General features: G+C 44.2%; 1 protein-coding gene across 2 annotated transcripts in view; it reads right to left on the reverse strand.

The window, feature by feature from the left end:
* Positions 1-2,701: 2,701 nt before the first annotated feature.
* Positions 2,702-23,364, reverse strand: part of UMODL1 (uromodulin like 1) — a 104,967-nt gene continuing 84,304 nt past the window's right edge. For both annotated transcript variants that reach the window (XM_077479837.1, XM_077479838.1), the window contains 7 exons: positions 20,036-20,656; positions 17,827-18,086; positions 12,147-12,292; positions 8,409-8,645; positions 7,205-7,364; positions 3,856-3,946; positions 2,702-3,521 (listed from right to left, as the gene is read on the reverse strand). In XM_077479837.1, coding sequence (XP_077335963.1) covers positions 3,334-3,521; positions 3,856-3,946; positions 7,205-7,364; positions 8,409-8,645; positions 12,147-12,292; positions 17,827-18,086; positions 20,036-20,656 — 1,703 coding nt within the window. In that variant the 3' untranslated portion in view covers positions 2,702-3,333. The remainder of the gene's footprint in view (positions 3,522-3,855; positions 3,947-7,204; positions 7,365-8,408; positions 8,646-12,146; positions 12,293-17,826; positions 18,087-20,035; positions 20,657-23,364) is intronic.

A 23,364-nucleotide genomic window follows, 5' to 3' on the forward strand; every position in this document is an offset into this window, starting at 1 on the left:
GATTCATATGCGGATGGCCGGAGCTCCCCAGACACACGTCCGCTCCGCTTTACATCCGGACACGCCCCCGTAGAATTCATGTTTTATAGACATAGTAAAATAGTTACATTCTTATATAGTAAAAATAGATTCATATAATTCCTTCTAATCTTCAATAATATAACAGTAAGTACTCTTTTATGGGCTACACAGACCATTTTATTGCATTTCCAGTATATCCATAATTTTCTTACAAGGCTTCCTTGAAATGACAAATGGCCTCCAGTTTCATAACCTCCACCCTAATCTGCTGCACACCCAGTCTCGGTGCACATAGACATTAGAGAATGTTCAACCAAACCAGTCATTTATTATCAGACTGAGGAGTTTTTGTATGCCTGTAGGCTAGCTGACCAATCCTGTTGATCTCTATGGTGGCAGGCCATCACCAGCAGGGCTCTCCTCCCCGTTTCATAAGCACAAACTTTAAAGTGTGCACCTGTGTGTTTGTACAGAGTTCCTCCATAAGATTATAGTTTAGCAACTTAATTGTAAATGAATGGCTGGCCACCAACTAGTGTCTGTAAACATCTTTAGGTCTTCAAGTGAACCTGCACTATTCCCATGTAGAGCAATGAAGAAAATTCATTGCAATGCCAGTCTCAAGGTCACCATATACTTGCCTTCCCATGCTTCCATGATGCTCTATTCAGCCATCAGAAGAGAAGAGGAAGCTCTGTGTAAGCTCTGAGTCACTCTTGTCTGAGCTTTCACAGGGCTCAGTTGTTTTAAAGTAGAACACTTTGGACTTCGGAGTATTTACACATTTTTATCAAGCTGTGAATTAGCTTTAAAATGAGTCTTCACTGTCCTATGTAGCTGCAGCATTGTGGAACAATTTATCCTCAATTCACAATAGAAGCATTTAAGTCCTTCAGGTGGGATCTTAGCATTCTGGTTTTCCCCTCCTCCTGTGCTCCTGTTCTCTTTTTACATTAGATATTAGAAGGCTGAAAAGCTGCCAGGTCATGGCTGGGTTAAGAGAATGGGAATCTGAGCAGAGGGGGAGAAGGATAGGCTGAGCTGCTGCGTCACTGCTGAGAGGCGGAAGATGAGCAGAGCTGTGGAAATGAAAGTGAAATTAGGATGAATTGCTCCATGGTATAAGTAGCTACAAAGGTCAATAAGCGTTTTTTTTAAGCTTATTTATACTTTTTATTTTTTTTTATTTTTTAGGAATCTATAAATACTTCAATGTCCATAGACCATGGTTCTAGTCCATCATTCCCAGGTGTAATCTTGCCCTTGTCTTCAGACATTGCTAGACCCCCTATGGACTTCGGCCAGGTTTTATAATTGAAACTAAGTCATAAAACTAATAAGTATGACACATTAGACTCCCAATAGTCAAAGTTTCAGACAGACCAGGTCCCAAAAGTCAAGAAAAAAGACTTGGGAATATGAAATGTGTAAGTATAAATTATCTTCTCTAAATAAAGGGAACTGGTTAATGTGATGTATGCCATCTAGGCCAGGCATTCTCAACCTTTTAACCCTAGAGGAACCCTAAAAATAATTGTCACGTCTCGAGGGACCCTTACTAAAACCAATTCATCAGGGGTCAATATAACAATGCCCCTTATATTGGTGATCAATAGGAAGAATGTTCCCCTTAAAATGGTGCTCAGAATGCCACCCTTAAGGACAGCTAAAAAGACATTTGGTGTATTTATTGCTGGCTTTGCTAAGTGATGCTGAACCTTGAACTCTGTAGGCATCATCAAAAAGGTGGTTCTTCAGCCACAGCTCAAGGAACCCCTAGCAAACTCTGGAGGAACCCCAGGGTTGCACGGAACCCTAGTTGAGAATGTCTGATCTAGGCAATGTGAAAAGGTGAAGCCATTAATGATTTTTAACAGGAATATGTAACATGGAAGGGGGGGGGGTAATAAAAGGGGAGATGGCAAAATCTGGTGCAGCCCTGCATATGCAGACCAATTAGCTTCCGGGTTTTATTCTCAAAACTTAACTGAACAAGCTAAAGTTAGAAGTTGCCTGGCTAGCATGCAGAGCTGCACCATATTCTGATTGCTCCAGTTTTAGTAAATTCCCCCCATGTTGGCCACTTCTACTAGGTTAAGACTTATTTGTTAATAGATCTCCTTCCTGAGGTTTGAAAAGCAGTTGTTGTAATCTTTGGTTAGATGTACAGTATTTAAAAGTTTTTCAGTTAAAAGCAAAACTTTGGATCTCTACCCAAAGGTTGAAATCAGTCTATATTATTCAAGAAACAGGCAAAAAAAAATCAAAAAATCAGTCCATATCATCTTTGCCTGAGCTCTAACTATTGTATTGTTCTCTACCTACTGCTGGTCCCTTGGGGCTTCCTGTGTTCTAAGGCCTCTTTTATACAGACGGTCTGATAAGGTCCACCTGCCGTTTTTTAAGGTGGACCTAATTGGAAGTTTTCTGTATCTTCCCTCAAGAAGCTTACAATCTAAGATCCCTATCTCACATGGATACATACACATACTATGGGCACATACTGGCCCTAGTATGTGTATATATCAGGTAAGCTAAGGACTGACTTAGCCCAACAGGTTTGGCCGATAGTTAAAATATGCTTTTCGATGGACTGACCATTTAGCGGTTGCAAGCTGCACACTACTGCTCTTTGCATTATGTAATTTTAAAAAAAAATCCCAGATTGGACTACTGTATATCCAAACTTAACAATATTTTTTTTTAATTACCTTTTGCTTAGCTTTTTAAAACATAAACAGAACTTTTTTTATCTGTTGATTGTGCTTTTAAAGTGTTACTAAACCCAGGACTGCATTCACTATATCTGGTCTCCCACAGTACACAGAACATGGAAATGCAATCATTTTAGTAAATATAAACTGCTAAGTACCTTTTGTCATCAGAAGTATATAACAGTCTTATGACTTCTATCAGTGCTCTGACTGTCCTATGAGGCTGCAGGACCCCCGACCCTCTGTCTAGACAGTGCTGATTGGCCCTATACTGATCACATGCACCCTTCCAAGAAAAGAAAAAAAAACTCTCTAGCAATACACACCAAACTGAGCATGTTCAGAGTGCCCTCAAGGCTCTGTTCTATCAGGAGATGGTTTGGAGCCAGTGGAAAAAGAGGAGGATCAGAGAAGACAGGATCAAACAGCCTTTTTACACAATGTGTAGGATTACCCCTTGGGTCCCACAGTGAGTATAACAAGCATGCTTTACTGCATATACAGACTGATTTTACTGTTGTGGGTTTAGTAACACTTTAATGTCTTCAAATTATTACAATGCTCATTGTGAAATAACAAGACTTCTGTCCCGCAGTCTCTAGTTGGAAAAGACTTGGTAGCCGACATCCCGGGTCTTCATCTTGAAGTTGTAGTTGCCAGTTCTTCGTTGATACCAGCAGACCAGGATGGCAGTGATGATCGCGATCACAGCAAGGACGCCGATGGCAATAAGGATGATGTAACCTGGGCCGAGTGCGGCGTTAGCTGGCGTGTCTGCACCATTGCCTGGAAAGAAAATTCAAATATATATAATATGAACACAGGGCTGCATATAAATAGCAGGGGGCTGTACATGCAAAGGTGGCTGATCCTGCAGACACAACTAAGACCCTATTTTTATTGGCATAGATTGGTGTGCTGTGACATCTTGCCATTCTCCCCTCTACCATAGGACGGAGCCTTTGTAAGGAGTGCACTGGATTACATGAACTCATACAAATAATCAAAACTCCTCTGAGAAGTAAATCTCCGCTATAATAACAATTTAGGAATAAAGCTTCTAATAATTACAAAAAAATGTATTTGTGGCTATTTAAATATAAAACAATTCAGTACTAACTTCGGCTGTTCATACGCAGGGGTCCCATCCGCGTGACTCCCGTGAAGACGTTGTCACCACTCCTCACAGATGCTCGGTAACTGCTACATGACTGCAAAACCAAGAGCAGAGAAGAGGCTACATTACATATTACTTATGGAATCCTATCAGTGAAATCACCGTCATATGTACTGTACAGCCATGGCTAAAAGTTGGCTTACCTTTAAATAGACTATCCCCCTTCAGTCCATCATGAATGCTGTTGCCAGACTTATCCACCTTACAAACCGCTCCGTGTCTGCTACCCCTCTCTGCCAATCCCTCCATTGGCTGCCACTCGCCCAACAAATTAAATTCAAAATAATAACAATAAGATACAAAGCCATCCACAACTCTGCCCCCACCTACATCACTAGCATAGTCTCAAAATAACAACCTAATCATCCTCTTTGTTCCTCCCTAGACCTCCTGCTCTCTAGCTCCCTCATCACCTCCTCCCATATAATCGCCTCAAGGACTTCTCCCGATCTGTCAGACTGTCTACAAATCTTCCCACCGCTGACCAAGTCCTGATAGGACGTAACGTACGTATGGGGGGGAGGAGCTTGTTGCGGACATCACCTGCTGTCTAGTCCTGCTTTTGTTTGTTTTTCCTCCGCTGTGTGCTCTGCTTTTGGCACCATACACGCCGCCACACTGGAATCTTGTGGCGGTTATCGGTATTGACATAAAGACATTGTATTAGCTATTACATGCAACTGTGGACTATTACAGTGGAATTTTTGGGCTAGAATTTCTTTAATTGTTTTATTTAATTGGGAATCTTAATAAAGCAATCTTTTTTAAGCTACACTTAGATCGTTTTTTTATTATTTTTTATGGTATATCATTCCCTGGCTGGAGTTCTTTTCTTGGATTTTTTTCCTGCCTATACATACCTGCCCATCAGGGCCGTCTTTAAGGCAGGACAAAAGGGGCAGCTGCCCTGGGCCCTGTCATTGTTGTTGGGCCCAAAGCAGCTGCCTCATACTTGCCAACTATCCAGGTTTAAATTCCCTTGTCCCTTGAAGTTTTAGTCCTGTGCTGTGTCCTGATATCTCAGTGTGAAGTGCTACTAATGCTGCCCAGCTTTGCCCTATTGTTGTGTTCAGATGACTCACCTGCAGACCCCGTGTGTACGTGTAAATAACTGGCATTCATATGTAAATAGCGGCAGCATTCATAAGGAAATAGCTGCGGGTGGCGGCATTAATTTGTAAATAAAGGTGGTATTCATATGTATACCATGCCCCCTGCAGTGAGGAGATGATGTGCTGTAACCTCTAGCAACCAATCAGTGAGCAGTATTAATGTACAGTAATTTCTAGCAACCAATTAACAAGCAGAAATCATTTGCTGTATCCTCTAGAAACTAATCAGTGAGCCGTGATGTGTGCTGTAACCTCTAGCAACCAGTCAGTAAGCAGTAATGATATGCTGTAACTGCTGGCAACCAATCGCAATTGCTGCCTGATCTGATACAGTAAACTGATTTTAAGTCTAGCTGATATTTATTTTATGTCTCAGAGCAGGTGGAGAGTGAAATTGCATGCAGGGGCCCCAAGAAAATTTTTGCCCAGGGTCCAATCAATATTAAAGACGGCCCTGCTGCCCATATACACCTGGAGTGAAAGTTTTGGGCATATATCCGAAGTCGGCCACATCTGAGTGTTGGCGGATTGGATCTGAAGATCTCTCCATCCATACATGGGAAGTCAACCAGTGAGGCTCCTGCATACCTTGAGTGTGAACCTGCCTGTTTGACCATCTGAGTTTTCAGAGGTCCATCCCAGCTGGTAAGGGTTTATTTCTACTGGTGGAAGGATTGGTCACATACAAAAGAAGAGCTGTCTCACCACGTGGTGTCTTCCCTGTATATGTTCTCCTGCTGCCACATAGCCATACGTGACCAATGTTTGTGGACTTTTATTTGCGCTGCACCATTTGTATATTTTAATGTGTCTACAAATCTATCCACTTTTAGGCGATCCCTGAAAACTCTTCAGAGAAGCCTATCCTGCCTCCATCTAACAACTGCACTTCTATTTTCTTCATCAGCTCATCCCCCACAGCTATTACCCTTTTGTATCACTTGACCCTCCCTCCTAGATTGTAAGCTCTAACGAGTAGGACCCTCTGAATCCTCCTGTATTGAATTGTATTATATTTGTTCTGTCTGCCCTAATGTTGTAAAGTGCTGCGCAACCTGTCGGCACTATATAAGTCCTGTATAATAATAATAATATTAAAAAAGACTGCATGCTGTCATTGATGCTAAAGAGGGCAATATACGGTATTAAAGTGACACTAAAGGTACAGTTTTTTTTTTTAAAGAACAAACATGTCATACTTACCTCCACTGTGCAGTTCGTTTTGCACAGAGTGCCCCCGATACACCTGTTCTGGGGTCCCTCAGCAGCTCTCACGGCTCCTCCCTGCAATAGATAACCCCCTTTGGGAAGCTCTTCTCCCGAGGGGTTACCTTCCAGGCACACTCCCGTGTCGTACACTCGGCGGCCATAGCCGCCGAGTGTATGACTCGGCCCTGCCCCCAGGCGCCCGCGTCATTTGACTTGATTGACAGCAGTGGGAGTCAATGGCTGAGCTATCGATCCAATGAAGAGCCGAAAAGCCCTGGGGAGAGTGATGCGGGATCGCGCCCACAGAAATTCGGGAGTCAGGTAAGTAAAACGGGGGGGGGGGGGCTGCGGGGCCAGGCATTGCAAAGTATTAAGGTGAAAAAACATGAACCTTTACAACCCCTTTAAGAACTAAGGGGATGCAGGCTTTTCAAAAGGGGGTATTTAATTGGTTTACTTGTTGCCATGTTTTGTTTTATGATTGTGCCATTCCGTTATGACCTACAGTTACAGAATATGAATCCCATAAGAAATAAAAGAATGATATTTTGCCTGCTGACTCAGATTTTCTTTAAAAAAAAATTGTATACTGTATATTACAAATTCTTCAAGGGTGTGCAAACTTTTGAGCACAACTAGACAGATAGATAACCAAGATGGCAAGTTAGATAAGATAGACAGATATGATGGAAAAAATGATAAGAAAGATAGATAGATAGATAGATAGATAGATAGATAGATAGATAGATAGATAGATAGATAGATAGATAGATAGATAGATAGATAGATAGATAGAATTTAAAGTTTCATGGGGACACCTCTTCCAGTGATGCAGTGCACTGCTCTCTGTGTAGAAGCAATGGTCTCTCTGCAGAGGTCCAAGACACCTCCTGTAGAGTCCGACCTATAGCTCTGCAACCTGCAAAGTTCTCTTCTTTCATCTTCCTTCAACGCGTTCTATGTATACATACCGGTTTGCAGGCATTAGGCGTCACCTCCCGACACACAGACAGCCGGCAGTGCAGGTATACGATGGGATTGTTGACGAAGGAGAAGATCTTTGTTTGGAAGGTAGCATTGCTGGAGACGCCATTTGTCTGGATGGTGGTGAAGGTGTTCCCCAAGGCACAGCTTTAAAGTATAATGAAAATGAATGATTATCAATGCCAGAGTGGACAGAGACAGCAATAAAACCTTCACAGAAGTCCCAGACCTTTACTCATTCCATCCAGAATTAAAAACAGAAATGTTTCAGCTGGATTTAGACTTTAAATTATTACTAAACCCACAACACTAAAATCAGTCTGTATATGCAGTAAAGCATGCTTGTAATACTCACAGTTGGGACCTAAGGGGTTAATCCTCTGCATTGTGTAAAAAAGCTGCTTGATCATGTCTCCTCTGATCCTCCCCATCTCCAACTGTCCCCAATCCATATACCGATAGAACATAACTTTGGAGACACTCTGCACATGCTCAGTTTGGTGTATATTGCTAGAGTTTTTTTTATTTTTATTGGGAGGGTGCATAAGATCCGCACAGGGCCAATCAGCACTCTCCAGACCGAGGGTCAGAGTAGAATGAAAACTCCTCCTACAAGCTTTAACCAGACACTGATATAAGTCACAAGATATATACTGATGATGGGAAAAGGTAGCAGTTTATATTTACTAAAACTTTTGCATTTACATGTTCTGTGTAATGTGGGAGACTGATATAGTGAATGCAGAGTCCTGGGTTTAGTAACACTTAGGCCGGGTTCACACCGCTGCGATGCGGGAACGCCGCGAATCCGCGGCCTTTTCCCGCATCGCATTACTCCCGCCGGCAGTTCACACTGCCCTATGCGGACGGCTGGGAGTGTCAATGATATGTTAATGACACCCCCAGATCCGTCCGCATATCGCAGTGCGATCTGCAGACTCGCACATGAATCGGATCGCATGGTGTGAACCCCCATGCGATCCGATTCTGTTGCAGACCAAAAAAAGGGTCCCGTGCGAGTTTGCTGCGGGACCCATGCGAATTCAGCCATACTATCTGTATGGCTGAACTCGCATCGCTACGGAGATCGGATGTGATTTGCGGTGCGAATCACATCCGGATCTCCCCCCGCAGCAGTGTGAACCCAGCCTTAAACAATAGAATGAACAGACGGGGAGGTAGAGTCACTACCTGTCCTTGATGAAGGGGAAAGACACAGGGTCGTAGGCATGTTCTGTTGGTGTTGCCCAGCATTCATTGATGACAACTTTGAACTGGTCCTCCTCTGTTCTGATCCATATCCGAACCGTTATGTCGTCCGTGGCGGACAGCGTGAAGTTTGACGGGATGGGTTGATCGCCAATGAACAGTTGGAATTCTGGAAAGAACGATCCTCCTCCTTCTAGCTTCTCAATGATGGTGTAAAACCTGAGGAACCATAAGAAGTCACAGTGTTATGGTAAGCAGCCAGAGACTAAATTAAAGATTAAATCTGATCTATGATACATTTATAATTGTGATTGTACAAAAACAGCAGACCATAGCCAAACCACAGCACTAGAGCAGGCATCCAACACACCCAGAAATACTAGATGTAGAAGATTCCCCAGCTATCTTGGCTCTTCAAAAGAGTAAAGATCAATCACATGGGTGGCGGGTAGGTATGAGCAAATCTCCTGCCTTCAGTTTAGTTTTTTGAATCTTGCTCAAAGTTCATGAACTTTGCAGCAAGCCCAATTGAAGTTTATGGGAGTGCAAATCTTGTTATTAAATTCCGGCCATGGTTGGACTGGCCAGTCCGCATTCCTACATTACGTTTTCCTTGACAGATGTTGCCTTCAACTCAATCCTGCACACTGCTGACTCATTCACTGAACTGTTGTAAGTTCCCCGGACATCCTTTCTGTCGGGTCTGTTGAACTGTCTTCAAGTTTCACAATACATTGTTCTCTGAAACCCAAGACTCTGGGTGCTTTCTGCCACTGCACCTACCCAACACACTGACAGTATGGCTGATGTGAGTCTCATCAAGGCCAGTGTGACATTAATATAATACTGACCATTGCACTGACCATCAACACCCATAAAGTCCAATCCTTATTTTGTATGTGATGAAGATATGTCAACAATCCTCAGCAGTCTTATGGCACGTACACACGACTTTTCGACGGCCTAGGTCTGACGGAATGAGTCTGTCGGATATTACAATTGTGTATGGGCTCCAGCGGACTTTTCTTCCCAAAAGTCTGACAGACCTACAAATAATCTTTCAAATCTTTCTTTCCGGTCGAAAACTCCATTCGTCTGTATGCTAGTCCGAAGGATGAAAACCGACGCTAGGGCAGCTATTGGCTACTGGCTATGAACTTCCTTAATCTAGTCCGGTCATATGTCATCACATTTGAATCCGTCGGACTTTGGTGTGCTTGTGTGTGGCCAAGTCCATTCATTCGTAAAGTTCGTCGTAACTCTGCCAAAAGTCCATCGGGAAGACCGTCGGACCTAGTCCGTTGAAAAGTCCGGTTGTGTATACACGGCATTATCCTGACTGAGCTGCAATGTCATGACAGAAGAGTAGAACTGTGTGCAACAATAAATTCTTCTGATATACATATATAGTATATATATAGTTATATACAAACACCCTCATGTCATAGGAAGGTACTAAGTGATTTCGTCCTTATCCAATCCTTACAAGTAATGCTGTAGCAGCATTTTTTAATTAATCTGGTCTCCTGATACATGCTGCTCATTATATACAGTGCTTTGAAAAAAAGGATTCATATCCCTTAAAACTTTCCACAATTTGTCATGTTACAACAAAAAAACGTAAAAGTATTTTTTGGAGATTTTATGTGATAGACCAACACAAAGTGGCACATAATTGTAAAGTGGAAGGAAAATGATAAATGGTTTTCATATTATTTTACAAATAAATATGTGAAAAGTGTGGGGTACATTTGTATGGCGCCCCCCGGAGTCAATACTTTGTAGAACCTCCTTTCACTGCAATTACAGCTGCAAGTCTTTTTGGGGATGTCTCTACCAGCTTTGCACATCTAGAGAGGGAAATTTTTGCCCATTCTTCTTTGCAAAATAGCTCAGATTGGACGGAGACTGTCTGTGAACAGCAATTTTCAAGTCTTGCACAGATTCTTAACTGGATTTAGGTCTGGACTTTGACTGGGCCATTCTATCACATGAATATGCTTTGATCTAAACCATTCCATTGTATCTCTGGCTGTATGTTTAGAGTTGTTGTTCTGCTGGAAGGTGAACCTCCACCCCAGTCTCAAGTCTTTTGCAAACTCTAATGCCGTGTACACATGCCCGGACTTTCTGCCAGAAAAGGTCAGGCGGAATCATTCCGTCGGATATTCTGTTCGTGTTTGGGATATTCCGATAATTTTTCTTCAAAAAATTCAGACAAACCTAGAAATAGAACATTCTTTAAATCTTTCCAATGGAATTCATTTCTATTGGGAAAACCGTTCGTCTGTATGCTGGTCTGACGGACCAAATACGACGCAAGGGCAGCTATTGGCTACTGGCTAGCTATGGAACTTCCTTTTCTAGTCCCGTCGTACGTCATCATGTTCAAAACGAACTGACTTTGGTCCATTCGTGTGTGGGTAAGTCCGTTCGGTCGGAACTCCGTTGGGAAGACCGTCTGAGCTTTTCTGCCAGAAAGTCCGGTCGTGTGTATGTGGCATAACAGGTTTTCTTCTAGGATTGCCCTGTATTTGACTCCATCCATCTTCCCATCAACTTTGTCCAGCTTCCCTGTCCCTGCTGAAGAAAAGCATCCCCACAACATGATGCTGCCACCACCATGTTTCACGGTGGGGATGGTGTTCAGGGTGATGTGTAGTGTTAGTTTTTCCGCCATACATTGCATTTTGCTTTTAGGCCAAAAAGTAAAATTTTGGTCTCATCTGTTCAGAGCACCTTCTTCCACATGTTTGCTGTGCCCCCACATGGCTTCCCATAAACGGCAAACAAGACTTCTTATGGCTTTCTTTCAACAATGGCTTTCTTCTTGCCACTCTTCCATAAAGCCCAGATTTTTAGAGTGCACAACTTATGCTGTGTACACACGACTGGACTTTCTGGCAGAAAAGGTCTGACGGTCTTCCCGACCGAACGGACTTGCCCATGCACGATCACACCAAAAGTCAGTTCGTTGTCCTGTGGACAGATTCTCCCACCTGAGCTGTGGATCTCTGCAGGTCCTCCTGAGTTACCATGGGCCTCTTGGCTGCTTTTCTGATGAATGCTCTCCTTCTCTGGCCTGCCAGTTTAGGTGGACGGCCATGTCTTGGTAGGTTTGCAGTTTTTCCATACTCTTTCCATTTTGGGGTGATGGATTGAACAGAGCTCCGTGAGATGTTCAAAGATTGGGATATTTTTTTTTATAACCTAATTCTGCTTTAAAATTCTCCATAACTTTATCCCTGACCTGTCTGGTGTGTTCCTTGGCTTTCATGATGCTGTTTGTTCACTAAGGTTCTCTAACAAACCTTTGAGGGCTTTGCAGAAAAGCTGTATTTATACTGAGATTAAATTACACACAGGTGGAGTCTATTTACTAATTAGGTGACTTCTGAAGGCCATTAGTTCCACTAAGATTTTAGTTAGGTGTATCAGAGAAAAGGGGGCTGAATACAAATGCACGCCATACTTTCTGATATTTCTGTGTAAAAAAAAATGAAAACCATTTATCATTTTCCTTCTACTTCACAATTATGTGCCACTTTGTGTTGGTCTATCACATACAACCCCAATAAGATACACTTATGTTTTTGGTTGTAACATGACAGAATGTGGAAAATGTCAAGGGGTATGAATACTTTTTCAAGGTATTGTAGTACTTATCTGTGTGGAAAATGATACTATAATACTACTACAACCTTCGTGGAAATACATTACCCTCCAGCAGGATTGTATCCACTGGACCACAGGATGTTATTCTGGAACACGCAGAGAATTAAGCTGACTGCCCTTGGGGTGATGTTTGGCATTGTTGCAGATAAGTCAATGTATAGGGTTGAGTTTACCACAGTGTGAGTCTTATTCTGAAAAAAACAACATAATACAAGCATAAAGTAACCAAAATATACAACCTTCCCAGTTACAATGTATACTGTATGGCTAAACATTTGTGGATGCCTGACCATCACAGCTGTATGAGCTTGTTGGACCGAACCATCACACCTTTATTACCTTGATGAAAATCCAATTTCAAAACAATGGGCATTTATATTGAGTTGGCTCCCTTTTGTTGCTATGACAACCTCCACTTTTCGTTCCAATTCATGCTAAAGGTGTTCGATAGGGTAGAGGGCTGTGTAGGACTCCCAATGTATCCTACATCCAACCATGTCTTCATGAAGCTTTGTGCAGAGGGCCACAGCCCTGCTGGAACAGAAAAGGGCCTTCACCAAAAAGGTTGGCAGGACACAAATATTTAAAATGTCTCTAACAGTATTAGCCCTTGTACACACGGTCGGAGATGCCGACGGAATGTGTCCTATCGGACCGTTTTGTCGGATATTCCGACTGTGTGTGGCCTCCATCGGGCTGTTTCCGTCGGAATATCCGACGGACCAACTTTTCCAACTTGCCGGTAAAATTTTCCGTCACAATGCTCCGATCGGACATACTTCCATCATGTGTAGCCTTCTCCGACAGACAAAGTGCCAGATCAAATTCCTAGACCAAAGCTATTGGCTACTAGCCTGAACGTAGTCCCGTCGTAACGAAATAACGTCATCACGTTATGTACAATCGGATTTTCCGACAACTTTCCGCAACAGTTTCGGACAAAATCCATTGGACAAAATCCAATGGATTTGGTTGTCAGAATGTCCGACCGTGTGTACAAGGGTTTACTCTTTACTGGAAAAAATGTAACGCATTAATTTGGTGTCCCTGTTTGCCTCTGTGGACTACAGAACAGCTCACCATGTTGGGCCGATGAAGAGAGGGGACGTTATTCTATAGCCCAAATCAGGAGTAAGCAGCCTAGGGTAAAGAGTGGCTTGCACAGAGCCCTGTCCACAATCAAGCTCAACATTCTTGGAATTAACATCATTACCAGTATAGCACCGGGCTCCCGATGAGCATGCGCTATTTGTTTTGTAAATTTAAATGTTCCTAAAACCACAGTTGGGTTTTGGGGTTAATTGTTCTAAATTATGGTCTCAGTATCAGTATGGCTGGATTGCACTGTGTTCTGCTTGACCATGTCGGTGTCACCTCTGGCAAGCATAATAACTCGGCCCGGTTGGACGCATTGGGTGCCAATCTCTCTCGGAACCAACCAGTGAGTGTGTCATCTTGCTGGGCATTCTTGGAGGGGGTAAGGTAAGGGGTAAGGTGCTGAGATCACGTGATGTGGGGTTCCGGTCCAGAGGATTGTTCCGTCTTCTTGGTCCTGGTCCTCCTGATCAGCCCTCAGGGGCCCTCATGGCCTGGGGTGCGGATCCATCTTTTTCCGAGTCTTGAGGCTGGCTAGCCCGAGGCGCAGTAACTGGAAGGAGAATTCCAAGGTGGTCTGGTGCCGTCTTGTCTTTGGAGAGGCCCAGCAACTGAGAACACAACCAGGGGAGGACTCTTCAGAAGAGGGCCACGTACAAGGCTGGCTGCTCGGTAAGAGGCTGGAAGTTACGTTGACAGACACCAGGTAAATCCACACTCATATGGTATCGCCGGACTGGCTGCAAGATACTGGTAACGTAGGAGGGTTCTCTAAATTCAAATATCCTTCAGTTACAACCAGGGCCGCTGATAGGGCAGTACAGTCAGCCCTGTTGTACTGGGCCCGCCCCCATCAGCTCCACAGGGGGGCCCGGTCAGCTTTACAGTTAATTTCTGCAAATTAAAAACTAGAGCTTTCTAAACTAAGTTCTCCCCCACTAATACTTGCTTAGAGAAAGAGGGGGGTTGTAATTACATTTTGCTGGGCCCCATCTGTTCTACAGAGGGGCCCAGAGGGTGAGCACAGCGCTTGGACTATTTTTCCTTTTTCGGGCGCATGTACATAAAGCTTCACCGCATATTGCTCTGCTAGTTAAATAGATCCGGCTGCCACTGCCTTCCCTGGCGGTGTGATAATACAAGGCTCCACTTAGCTCCGCCTCCCATGCCGACTGCCGAGACTGAGGTGAGGCAACAGGCAGCTCAGTGGATGAGAGGGAGCAAGAACCTGGAGGACAGCATGGCTGGACTTGCACTGCAGAGTGAGTGGACAACAGCAGATAGAATCCTCACTGTCTCGTGTAGGTAGGCTTACACACTGTCACACAGCATAGCAGGTCATGATTATCAGCATTATGATACTCATGCAGGCAGCACAGTCAGCATGTGCTCTGTCATGGATCTGTCAGTGTGTCATATTGCTGTTTGGTGCTTACTTTGTTATTGCTGTATGCTATTGCAGGGTTAAAGTTTGTAACACACAGTTAACAAAGTCAGCACCCAAAAGCAATGTGACACTCACAGATCCATGACAGAGCACATGCTGACTGTGCTGCCTCTGTAATTTCCATAATTCTGATAATCATAAAATGCTGTGAGATGCTACTTTACACTTTCCTTGGGGGGGCAGTAAACATGTGCCTCCCAATCACCCCCCTTTAACCACTTTCTGTCCAGCAATGCACTGGTACATTGCTGGATTGGAAGGGTGATGTCTTGGTCATGGCTGCAGCAGCAATGATCAGGATATTATTTTTTAGCCCCAAAAAGTCTACACAAAGTAAAAGTAATCTTAGTGGCTAAGAAGCCCCTGGATTACTTTTGCAGGCAGTGGAAGGGGGTTTCACCACCGTTGCTCTCCCGTTCAATCAGGGGTCCCATTAAGGATGTGGGCAGCAACATCCAGTTCCTGGGATACAGTGAGAGGAGCTGATGATGTGCTTCCTACTTACATGGTCTCATATAAGCAAGCCATTACTGGCTTAAACAAACATCTGATCAAATCGATCTTTGTTTGGAGGCCAGAGGAGAGACCTCTCCAGAAGGATGACCTGTCACTGCCCTATGCTATCAGAAGGGAGGTTGTTCATAAAAGAGATACAAAAGGAAATTAAAGATACAGTGTACATTTTTTTTTTGTAATAAAATAAAATTGAAAACATTATTAAACTGCCTCTGTCCCCCTGTATTCATGCACAATAATGAACACGTGTGCATATGTAAACGGTGACAAATCTGCAGAGGTTGGGTCAGGTGAGGAGCCTAGGATGGGGTCGAGGGCGGGGTTAAAGGGGGCCCAGTCGGGTAGGCTGTACAGGGCCCCATGATTTCTAACAGCGGCCCTGGTTACAACCAAGTCTGTGGCAGAGACTTTTCATTTACAAGTTCTACAATCAAGTCTGTGGCAGAGACTTTTTTCTATCTGAACCATCTATCGGTTGCTGGATCTGCTGAGAGGAGATTCATCCAATGGCTGTAATATACAGTTGCGAATGGCTATTCTCTGGATGCTATGGTGAGAGATTTATGCAATTCCAAGAGTACCTGAACTTCCTACCGATACCCACCATCCTTTATTGAGAGACTGTGTTTTGTCTACCATTTTGCAAATAGAAATCCCTAAAGTGGATCCAGTGTCAGTCTCTACAGTTCTTTGGGCCATCTACCAAGGGAAACGCATTCGAGGTCAGGAAGGCAACGGTAAGCCCAAATTTAACCAGCAGCTCCTTCGGGAGTCAGTGCTACACCAGTATGAGAAAAAGCCAACACACCATGCAAATGATGCAAACACATTGATGGTATCACATGTGAGCTGGGAATAAGTAGTAGGTATAATGCTCCCCAGGGTGAGCAACCTTTTCAGGTGCACATACTGGTCCAGTAGTACAGTGAGAAACAGTGGTGAGGTCATGCCTGCTCCTTCGTTTATTTAGTAGCAGGTAGGCAGCAGAGCTGTCATTTGGTGGGAGCCAAGCATTGGGTGAAGGTTCTTTTTTTTTTTTTTTTCATACGGGTCAGCAGCTGGCGTTCATCATGATGGATGCTGGATGTACTCCGAGGTACTTTTTTTGGGGGGGGGGCTGTTTTTTAATAAAGGACTTGTCAAAAACTGTCTCTGAAAAAAAGCATGAACTATTTTACAACTGATCTGAAATCGGTACATACCGCTTTGTGAATGAAGTCCACTGCTGCTATTAATATCAGTACCTAACCTCACAAATTTGGCGGAGAGGGACAAAATTTCCATTGACACATTCTGAAATCTTGTAGAAAGCCTTCTCAGATGAATGGAGGCTGTTATAGCCACAAAGAAGGGACAAGCTCCATATTAATGGTTTTGGAAATGGTTTTGGAATTGAATGTCCAGCAAAGGTAATGGTCAGGTAAATGCAAATGTAATACAAAAAAGGTACCCACAGATACCAGGGTGCCTTGACGAGGCTCTGTGGCTTACGCATGCATTTGCAAATGTGTGCATACTAAACCCCTGATTTTAATGCATACTGAATTGCACACGATTACATACGATCGGACCTTTCGACAACAAAACCGTGGATTTTTGTCCGAAGGGTGTTGGCTCCAACTTGTCTTGCATATACACGGTCACACAAATGTTGGCCAACAATTACAAATGTAGTGACATACAAGACGTACGTAATATATCCATTACGAATGCTAGTTTTACAGGACCGAGCGCTTCCGGCTCGTCCTTGATTGCGAAGATGCGTGGACTTTTGTGCGACGGACTTGTGTACACACGATCGGAAAGTCCGACAACAAACATTTGTTAGCGGAAGATTTGAGAACCTGCTAGCCAACATTTGTTGGCAGAAAGTCTGGCAACAAATGTCCGATGGAGCATACACACAGTCGGACTTACCGCCAACACGCTCACATCCAACATTTCCCATCGGAAAATCCGTCTGTGTGTACACGGCATTAGACAGGTTTACTTGGTTGTCCGTGGGCTGGTCAGTACATTAAGCTTGTTTTTTAACTTGGATTTATCGTTGGCCTTGTTTATAAATGCAAATGTAAGGCCACTTTCACACTGGGGCGTTGGGGGCATCGGCGGTAAAGCAGAGTTATTTTTAGTGGTGCTTTACCGTAGTTTTTGCGGCCCTTTTCGGCCACTAGCGGGGCACTTTTAAAGGGTTAAATGCGCCCGGAAAATGCCTCTGCAGCAGCACTTTGCCGACACTTCGGTGATGCTGCCCATTGATTTCAATGGGCAGCGGCACTGAAGGAGAAGCGTGAAAGCAGCCTAAATGTAAAGGTAAATGGGCAGGTGACTAATGTTAGCCAAAACATAGTGTATATTCACAGATCATTTTTATTTTATTCAATTACATTTTATTTATTTTACCTTCTCTACTGAGAAATGTATATTATCCCTTCCCACCCACCATATGTATATAAACCATCCCCAGCACAATCCCCCTGGGGGATGCAGATACTTTTTAAACATTCTTCCCTTTAAGAGTCAACACTTGGTGCAGTTGGTGGCTCTCATTCCCAGGTCACTGTCAGCTCAGGTCCCTGGATCATGAGATCACTATGTCAGACATGAAGAGAATAAACAAAATGGCAACAGATATCCTATAAAGCCGCAGATCTGAAGGACACTTACATTGAACACATCTGTGCTGCAGTCGTTCCAGCCAGCTTGTATGAGGACGTGGGTATCCGTGCTGCAGTTCACCGAGCACTCAGGGCTTCCAAGAAACAGAGAAAGGCTGGAGATGGACATCATGTTAAGAAAGGACTTCTCAATGGAGATACCGATCCTCCCTGTTTCACAAATCACTTTGCTGGCATCTTTTAGAGTCAGGCTGGGGGCATGAGGTGTGGTTGTAGCCTGAAAGGCCAGGAGGGGCGTACTGGTGGATTCTGTGCAGAAGAGACACCTTTCATTAATACTGATAGGAACAAGCACATGGCTGTCTGTATACTGTGCAATAGAAATACATACCTCCCAACTTTTTGAGATGGGAATGAGGGACACCTATCACAAGTACGCAGGCATAGGACACAACCCTTGGCACGCCCCCTTAAAGGAGTATTGTACAAAAAAACAAGATTGGATAAACCCACAAGTGCTTCTTTTACCACTACCATTCCTTTATATTGGCTTTTGGAATTTACAAATGCTGCAATTTAGAAATTGAATGAAGGATTTAGTACTAAGAAACACTTTTTGATAGATAAAAAGTGCATTTTATATACAACTGTATAGATCAGACCAAAATGAGGGACAAATGAGGAGGAATGAGGGACAGAGGGACATTGCTTCAAATCAGGGACAGTCCCTCGAATTTAGGGACAGTTGGGAGCTATGGAAAAACAGAGGGGATATTGTTAGGTCTAACTAGGCAATCATGGGGAAAAAAATTCAAAATGAGCAAAACTATAATACTGTATATAGTCGTTGTTTCAGAGAGAAAGGGGGTAGACAGCCTTAAGGAGGTGGAGATCTACCTGAACAACATGGGAGAAGTCAAAGATCCACAGTGTCACCTCCTCACACCTGATTAAGGCTGGGTTCACACCTATGCAAATTGGATGCTCTCTATGGAGCCGGTTCACATGGTTCGGCCGCACCTAGAGTCCAGTTCTGGGCACCAGTCCTCAGGAAGGATGTGCTAGAACTTGAGAGAGTCCAGAGAAGGGCAACAAAGCTAATAAAGGGTCTGGAGGATATTAGTTATGAGGAAAGGTTGTGAGCACTGAACTTATTCTCTCTGGAGAAGAGACGATTGAGAGGGGATATGATTTCAGTAAACAAATACCGTACTGGTGACCCCACAATAGGGATAAAACTCTTCCGGAAAAGGGCATTAAAAAAGACTTGCGGCCAATCACTAAAATTAGAAGAAAAGTAGTTTAACCTTAACCACTTGCAGACCGGCTCACACTGATATACATCGGCAGAATGGCTCTCCTGCACAAACTGACGTACCTGTACATCAGTCCTTAAAAGCAGGATGGCGGGCACGCTATGCAAAGAAAACATTTCCCCGTTCTGCCTAGTGACCGGACAGGGATCTTCGGTTCCAAGTGATCGGGAGCAGTGATCTCTGTCATGTTTCAGTAAGCCTACCCCCCCCCCCCCCCCCCAGTTAGAACACGCTGAGAGAACACACTGAGCCCCCTAGTGTTACCCCCTTCCCTGCCAGTGTAATTTCACTGGTCCCCAAAAAGTGTAATTTGGGGGTCAGATTTGTCCGCTGCAATGTCACAGTCCCAATAAAAATCGCAAATCGTCGCCATTACAAGTAAAAAATAAATAAGAGTCCCTAAATCAATCCCGTAGTTTGTAGACGCAATAACTTTGCGCAAACCAATCAATATATGCCAATTGCAATTTTATGCTTTGCCAAAAATATGTATTAGAATACATATCGGCCTAAACTGATGAATACATTTTTTTTTTATATATATATATTTTTTTGGATATATATTATAGCAGAAAGTAAAAAAAAAAGTATTTTTTTCAAAATGGTCACTCCTTTTTCATTTATTTCGCAAACAATAAAAAAACACAGAGATGAGCAAATACCACCAAAGAAAGCTCTATTTGTGGGAAAAAAGGACGTAAAATTTGTTTGGGTACAACGCCGCACGACCATGCAATTGTCAGTTAAAGTAAAGCAGTGACCTGGTCATTAAGGGGGCAAATCCTTCCGGGGCTGAAGTGCTTAAGCAAGCTACAAGTAATCCAGTTATGGTTAGCACCTGCTTTAAATAATTTAAATATTGAGAATACCATATAAATATGTGTATATGTGTGAAGGCAATGACAAGGCAGGACATGGTGGGAATCTTCTCAGCTCACTTACCAGTATACTGATTATTAGACATGAGAGAGAGGGAGCACACAAGGTCCTGGGCTGTGGTGAGTTTGGCAGTTGTGGAGGTCACGGGGACGAATCCCTTGTTGGCGGTGGAGGAACTCATCGATGGTTCAGTCTTCGGGTGCACGGTTGATGTCAGCGTGGTGTTTTCCTTATCACTGTTGGTTGAATTAAATGCGATGTGATCCGGATATTTTGTGGCGTTCACCTTCATCAAATTCTGATCCCTTGTAGAGGTAGAATTGGTAGACTCTGTGAGGGTCCCGGTGCTGGTGTGTATCGTTGTCACCTTTGGATCTTTTGTTGGGATTATCAAATCCAGAGACTCGTTTTTTCTTGTCTCAGTCAAAGCTGGCCCTGTAGTGACTGTTGTAGGTGTGCTTAATACAAGCTGGCCGGTCGCGGGAATTTCGGACGCAGGAACGGGGAAGGTCATGTGATCTGTTGCAGTTGTTGTTTGAGGCAGCTTAGTGGAAGGTTGTGTGGTGGTGACAGTTGAGTTGGTGGTTGGAGGAGAAGTATATATAGAAGTTGTAGAAGATGTTCTGTCAGTGAATTCTGTGCTTGTCATGGACGTTGTCAACAAACCACTTCCTACTACTGTACCTGTAAGGAGATGACCGATTAGTTTTAGGCCAAAATGAATATTCAGTTAAAATCACTTAAATACAGTCTACTAGATTACTAGAGAGAGTCCAAAGAAGGGCAACGAAATTTATAAGGGAAATGGAGCACCTTAATTACAAGGAACAGCTGCAGACACTAAATTGATTCTCTCTGGAGAAAAGACGCTAAAGAGGGTACATGATAGCGTTCTACAAATATCTCAATGGAGACCCCAGCATAGGAAATAAACGATTCAGTCATAGGGAGTGTAACAGGACACGGGGCCATACAATGAGACTGGAGGAGAAGCGGTTTAACCTTAAACTGTGTAGGGGGTTCTTCACTGTTAGGGCAATAAGAACGTGGAACTCTCTCCCACAATTGGTGGTGGATTCTTTATGGATATGAATATCTTTAACCACTTGCCGTCCGCCCACCGTCAAATGGCGGCTGGGCAGCGCGGCTCTCGTTCTGGGTGGATGTCATATGACGGCCCTCCAGACAGGCCCGGATTTACTCCCTTTGCCGCCCCAAGGCCGAGGCCTTCAATGCCGCCCCCCTCTACCCACACACACACACACAAACCACCATTCTCGTCCTTTATCGATGACTGCTAAAATAGATCAATTAAAATCATATCTCCACACACGAAAACACTGAAAATAACTGGCTTAAATTAACTCTTGTGACTTGTCTCTTCTCCTCACGTCGCGAGTCATGTCTCTGATCACAATTTCAGAGACCCCCGCTGCCGGATACGCAGTCGGCGCAGAGGAGGGTAATGCTCCGCTGCCACTGTGCCCTCAAACGCTGCCACTGTGCCATCAAATGCTGCCACTGTGCCCATTAAATGCTGCAACTGTCCCTCAAACGCTGCCACTGTACCGTCAAACGCTACCACTGTGCCATCAAAAGCTGCCACTGTGCCCATTAAACGCTGCCACTGTGCCCATCAAACGCTGTCACACTGCCATTAAACGCTGCCAGTGTGCCCATCATATGCTGCAAGTGTGCCCATCAAATGCAGCCAGTGTGCCCATCAAATGCAGCTAGTGTGTCCATCAAATGCAGTCAGTGTGCCCATTACATTTTAAAACTTTCTACTTTTCCAGTTCTAAACATGGGGTGTCCTCCTGGCCAGCTCAGCTCCGAATCTGATCAATTCCTCCACACTGCTGCTGCTAGTTTCACTTGACCCCTCTCCACTCCTCACCATGGTAAGACTCCTCCTACCGAGGCCTCTGTTCCTCCAAGTCCAATCACGCTTGCCCACCTGCAGCCTGCTCCTTGATCAAATAAAAAGCAGCACTGGGACTACGTGTGCGTGCTGCTCGTACCGGCTGTCTGATGACTGTCTGTGACAGACAGTGGGGATTTTCAGCACCAATTTGCGGGCAGCGCATGCAGTGCCGCCCCTGCACCACTGCCGCCCTGAGGCCTGGCCTCGGTGGCCTTGTGGAAAATCCGGCCCTGCCTCCAGAAAGACCACTCTCACATGCCCGTGGGGGCACGCATTGCTGCAATCGGTGGTGTGGTGTGTCAATCTGACACAGCGCTACACCGATCTCGGTAAAGAGCCTCTGACGGAGGCTATTTGCCACGTGATCAGCCGTGTCCAATCACGACTTATCACGATGTAAACAGGAAGAGCCGTTGATTAGCTTTTCTTCACTCACGTCTGGCAGACGCAGTTAGAGAAGAGCTGATCGGCTGCTCTCCTGACAAGGGGGTCTTTTCTGATTATTTATCAGTACAGCCCTTCCTCGGATTCCCACCCAGGACCACCAGGATGCTGCCAGGACCACCAGGAATTGCCACCACACAGTACCACCAGGTATGCCACCCTAGACCACCAGGGAAATGCCAATCAGTGCCCAGGCAGCTGCCAATCAGTGCCGATCCCCAATGCCTGTCAGTGCCACCAGTGATGCCTATCAATGCCCTCTATCAGTGCTGCATATCAGTGCCCATTAGTGCCGCCTATCAGTGCCACCCATAAGTACCCATCAGTGCAGCCTTTCAGTGCCCATCAGTGTCACCTATTAGTGCCCACCAGTGCCACCCTTGAGTGCCCATCAGTGCCGTCTATCAATGCCCATCAGTGCTGCATATCAGTGCCACCTACCAGTGTCCACCAGTGTTGCCTATGAGTGCCCATCTTCAGTGCCCATCAGAGCCACCTCATTTGTGCCACCTCATCAGTGCCGCCTTATCAGTGCCCATCAGCGAAGGAGAAAACATACTTATTTACAACATTTTATAACAGAAACAAAATAAAAACTTTTTTTTTTTCTAAATTTTAGGTCTTTTTTATTTGTTTAGCAAAAAATAAAAACCGCAGAGGTGATCAAATACCACCAAAAGAAAGCCCTATTTGTAGGAACAAAATGAAAAAAATTCTGTTTGGGTACAGTGTAGCATGACCGCGCAATTGTCATTTAAACAGCGACAGCGCTGAAAGCTGAAAATTGGCTTGGGCAGGAAGTGCCTGGTATTGAAGTAGTTAAAAGACTCTTGATATACATCTTAAAGTACACAACATACAGGTATATGGGAAATCAGCATAGACACTGATACACCTACACCTACACAGGTTGAACTGGATGGACTATTGCAGGGGTCTTCAAACTATGGCCCTCCAGTTGTTCAGGAACTACAATTCCCATCATGCCTAGTCATGTCTGTGAATGTCAGTTTTATAATGCCTC

Source organism: Lithobates pipiens, unplaced genomic scaffold, assembly GCF_037356315.1.
Source record: "Lithobates pipiens isolate NorthernLeopardFrog02 unplaced genomic scaffold, aLitPip1_a1.2 Scaffold_16, whole genome shotgun sequence".
NCBI lineage: Eukaryota > Metazoa > Chordata > Amphibia > Anura > Ranidae > Lithobates > Lithobates pipiens.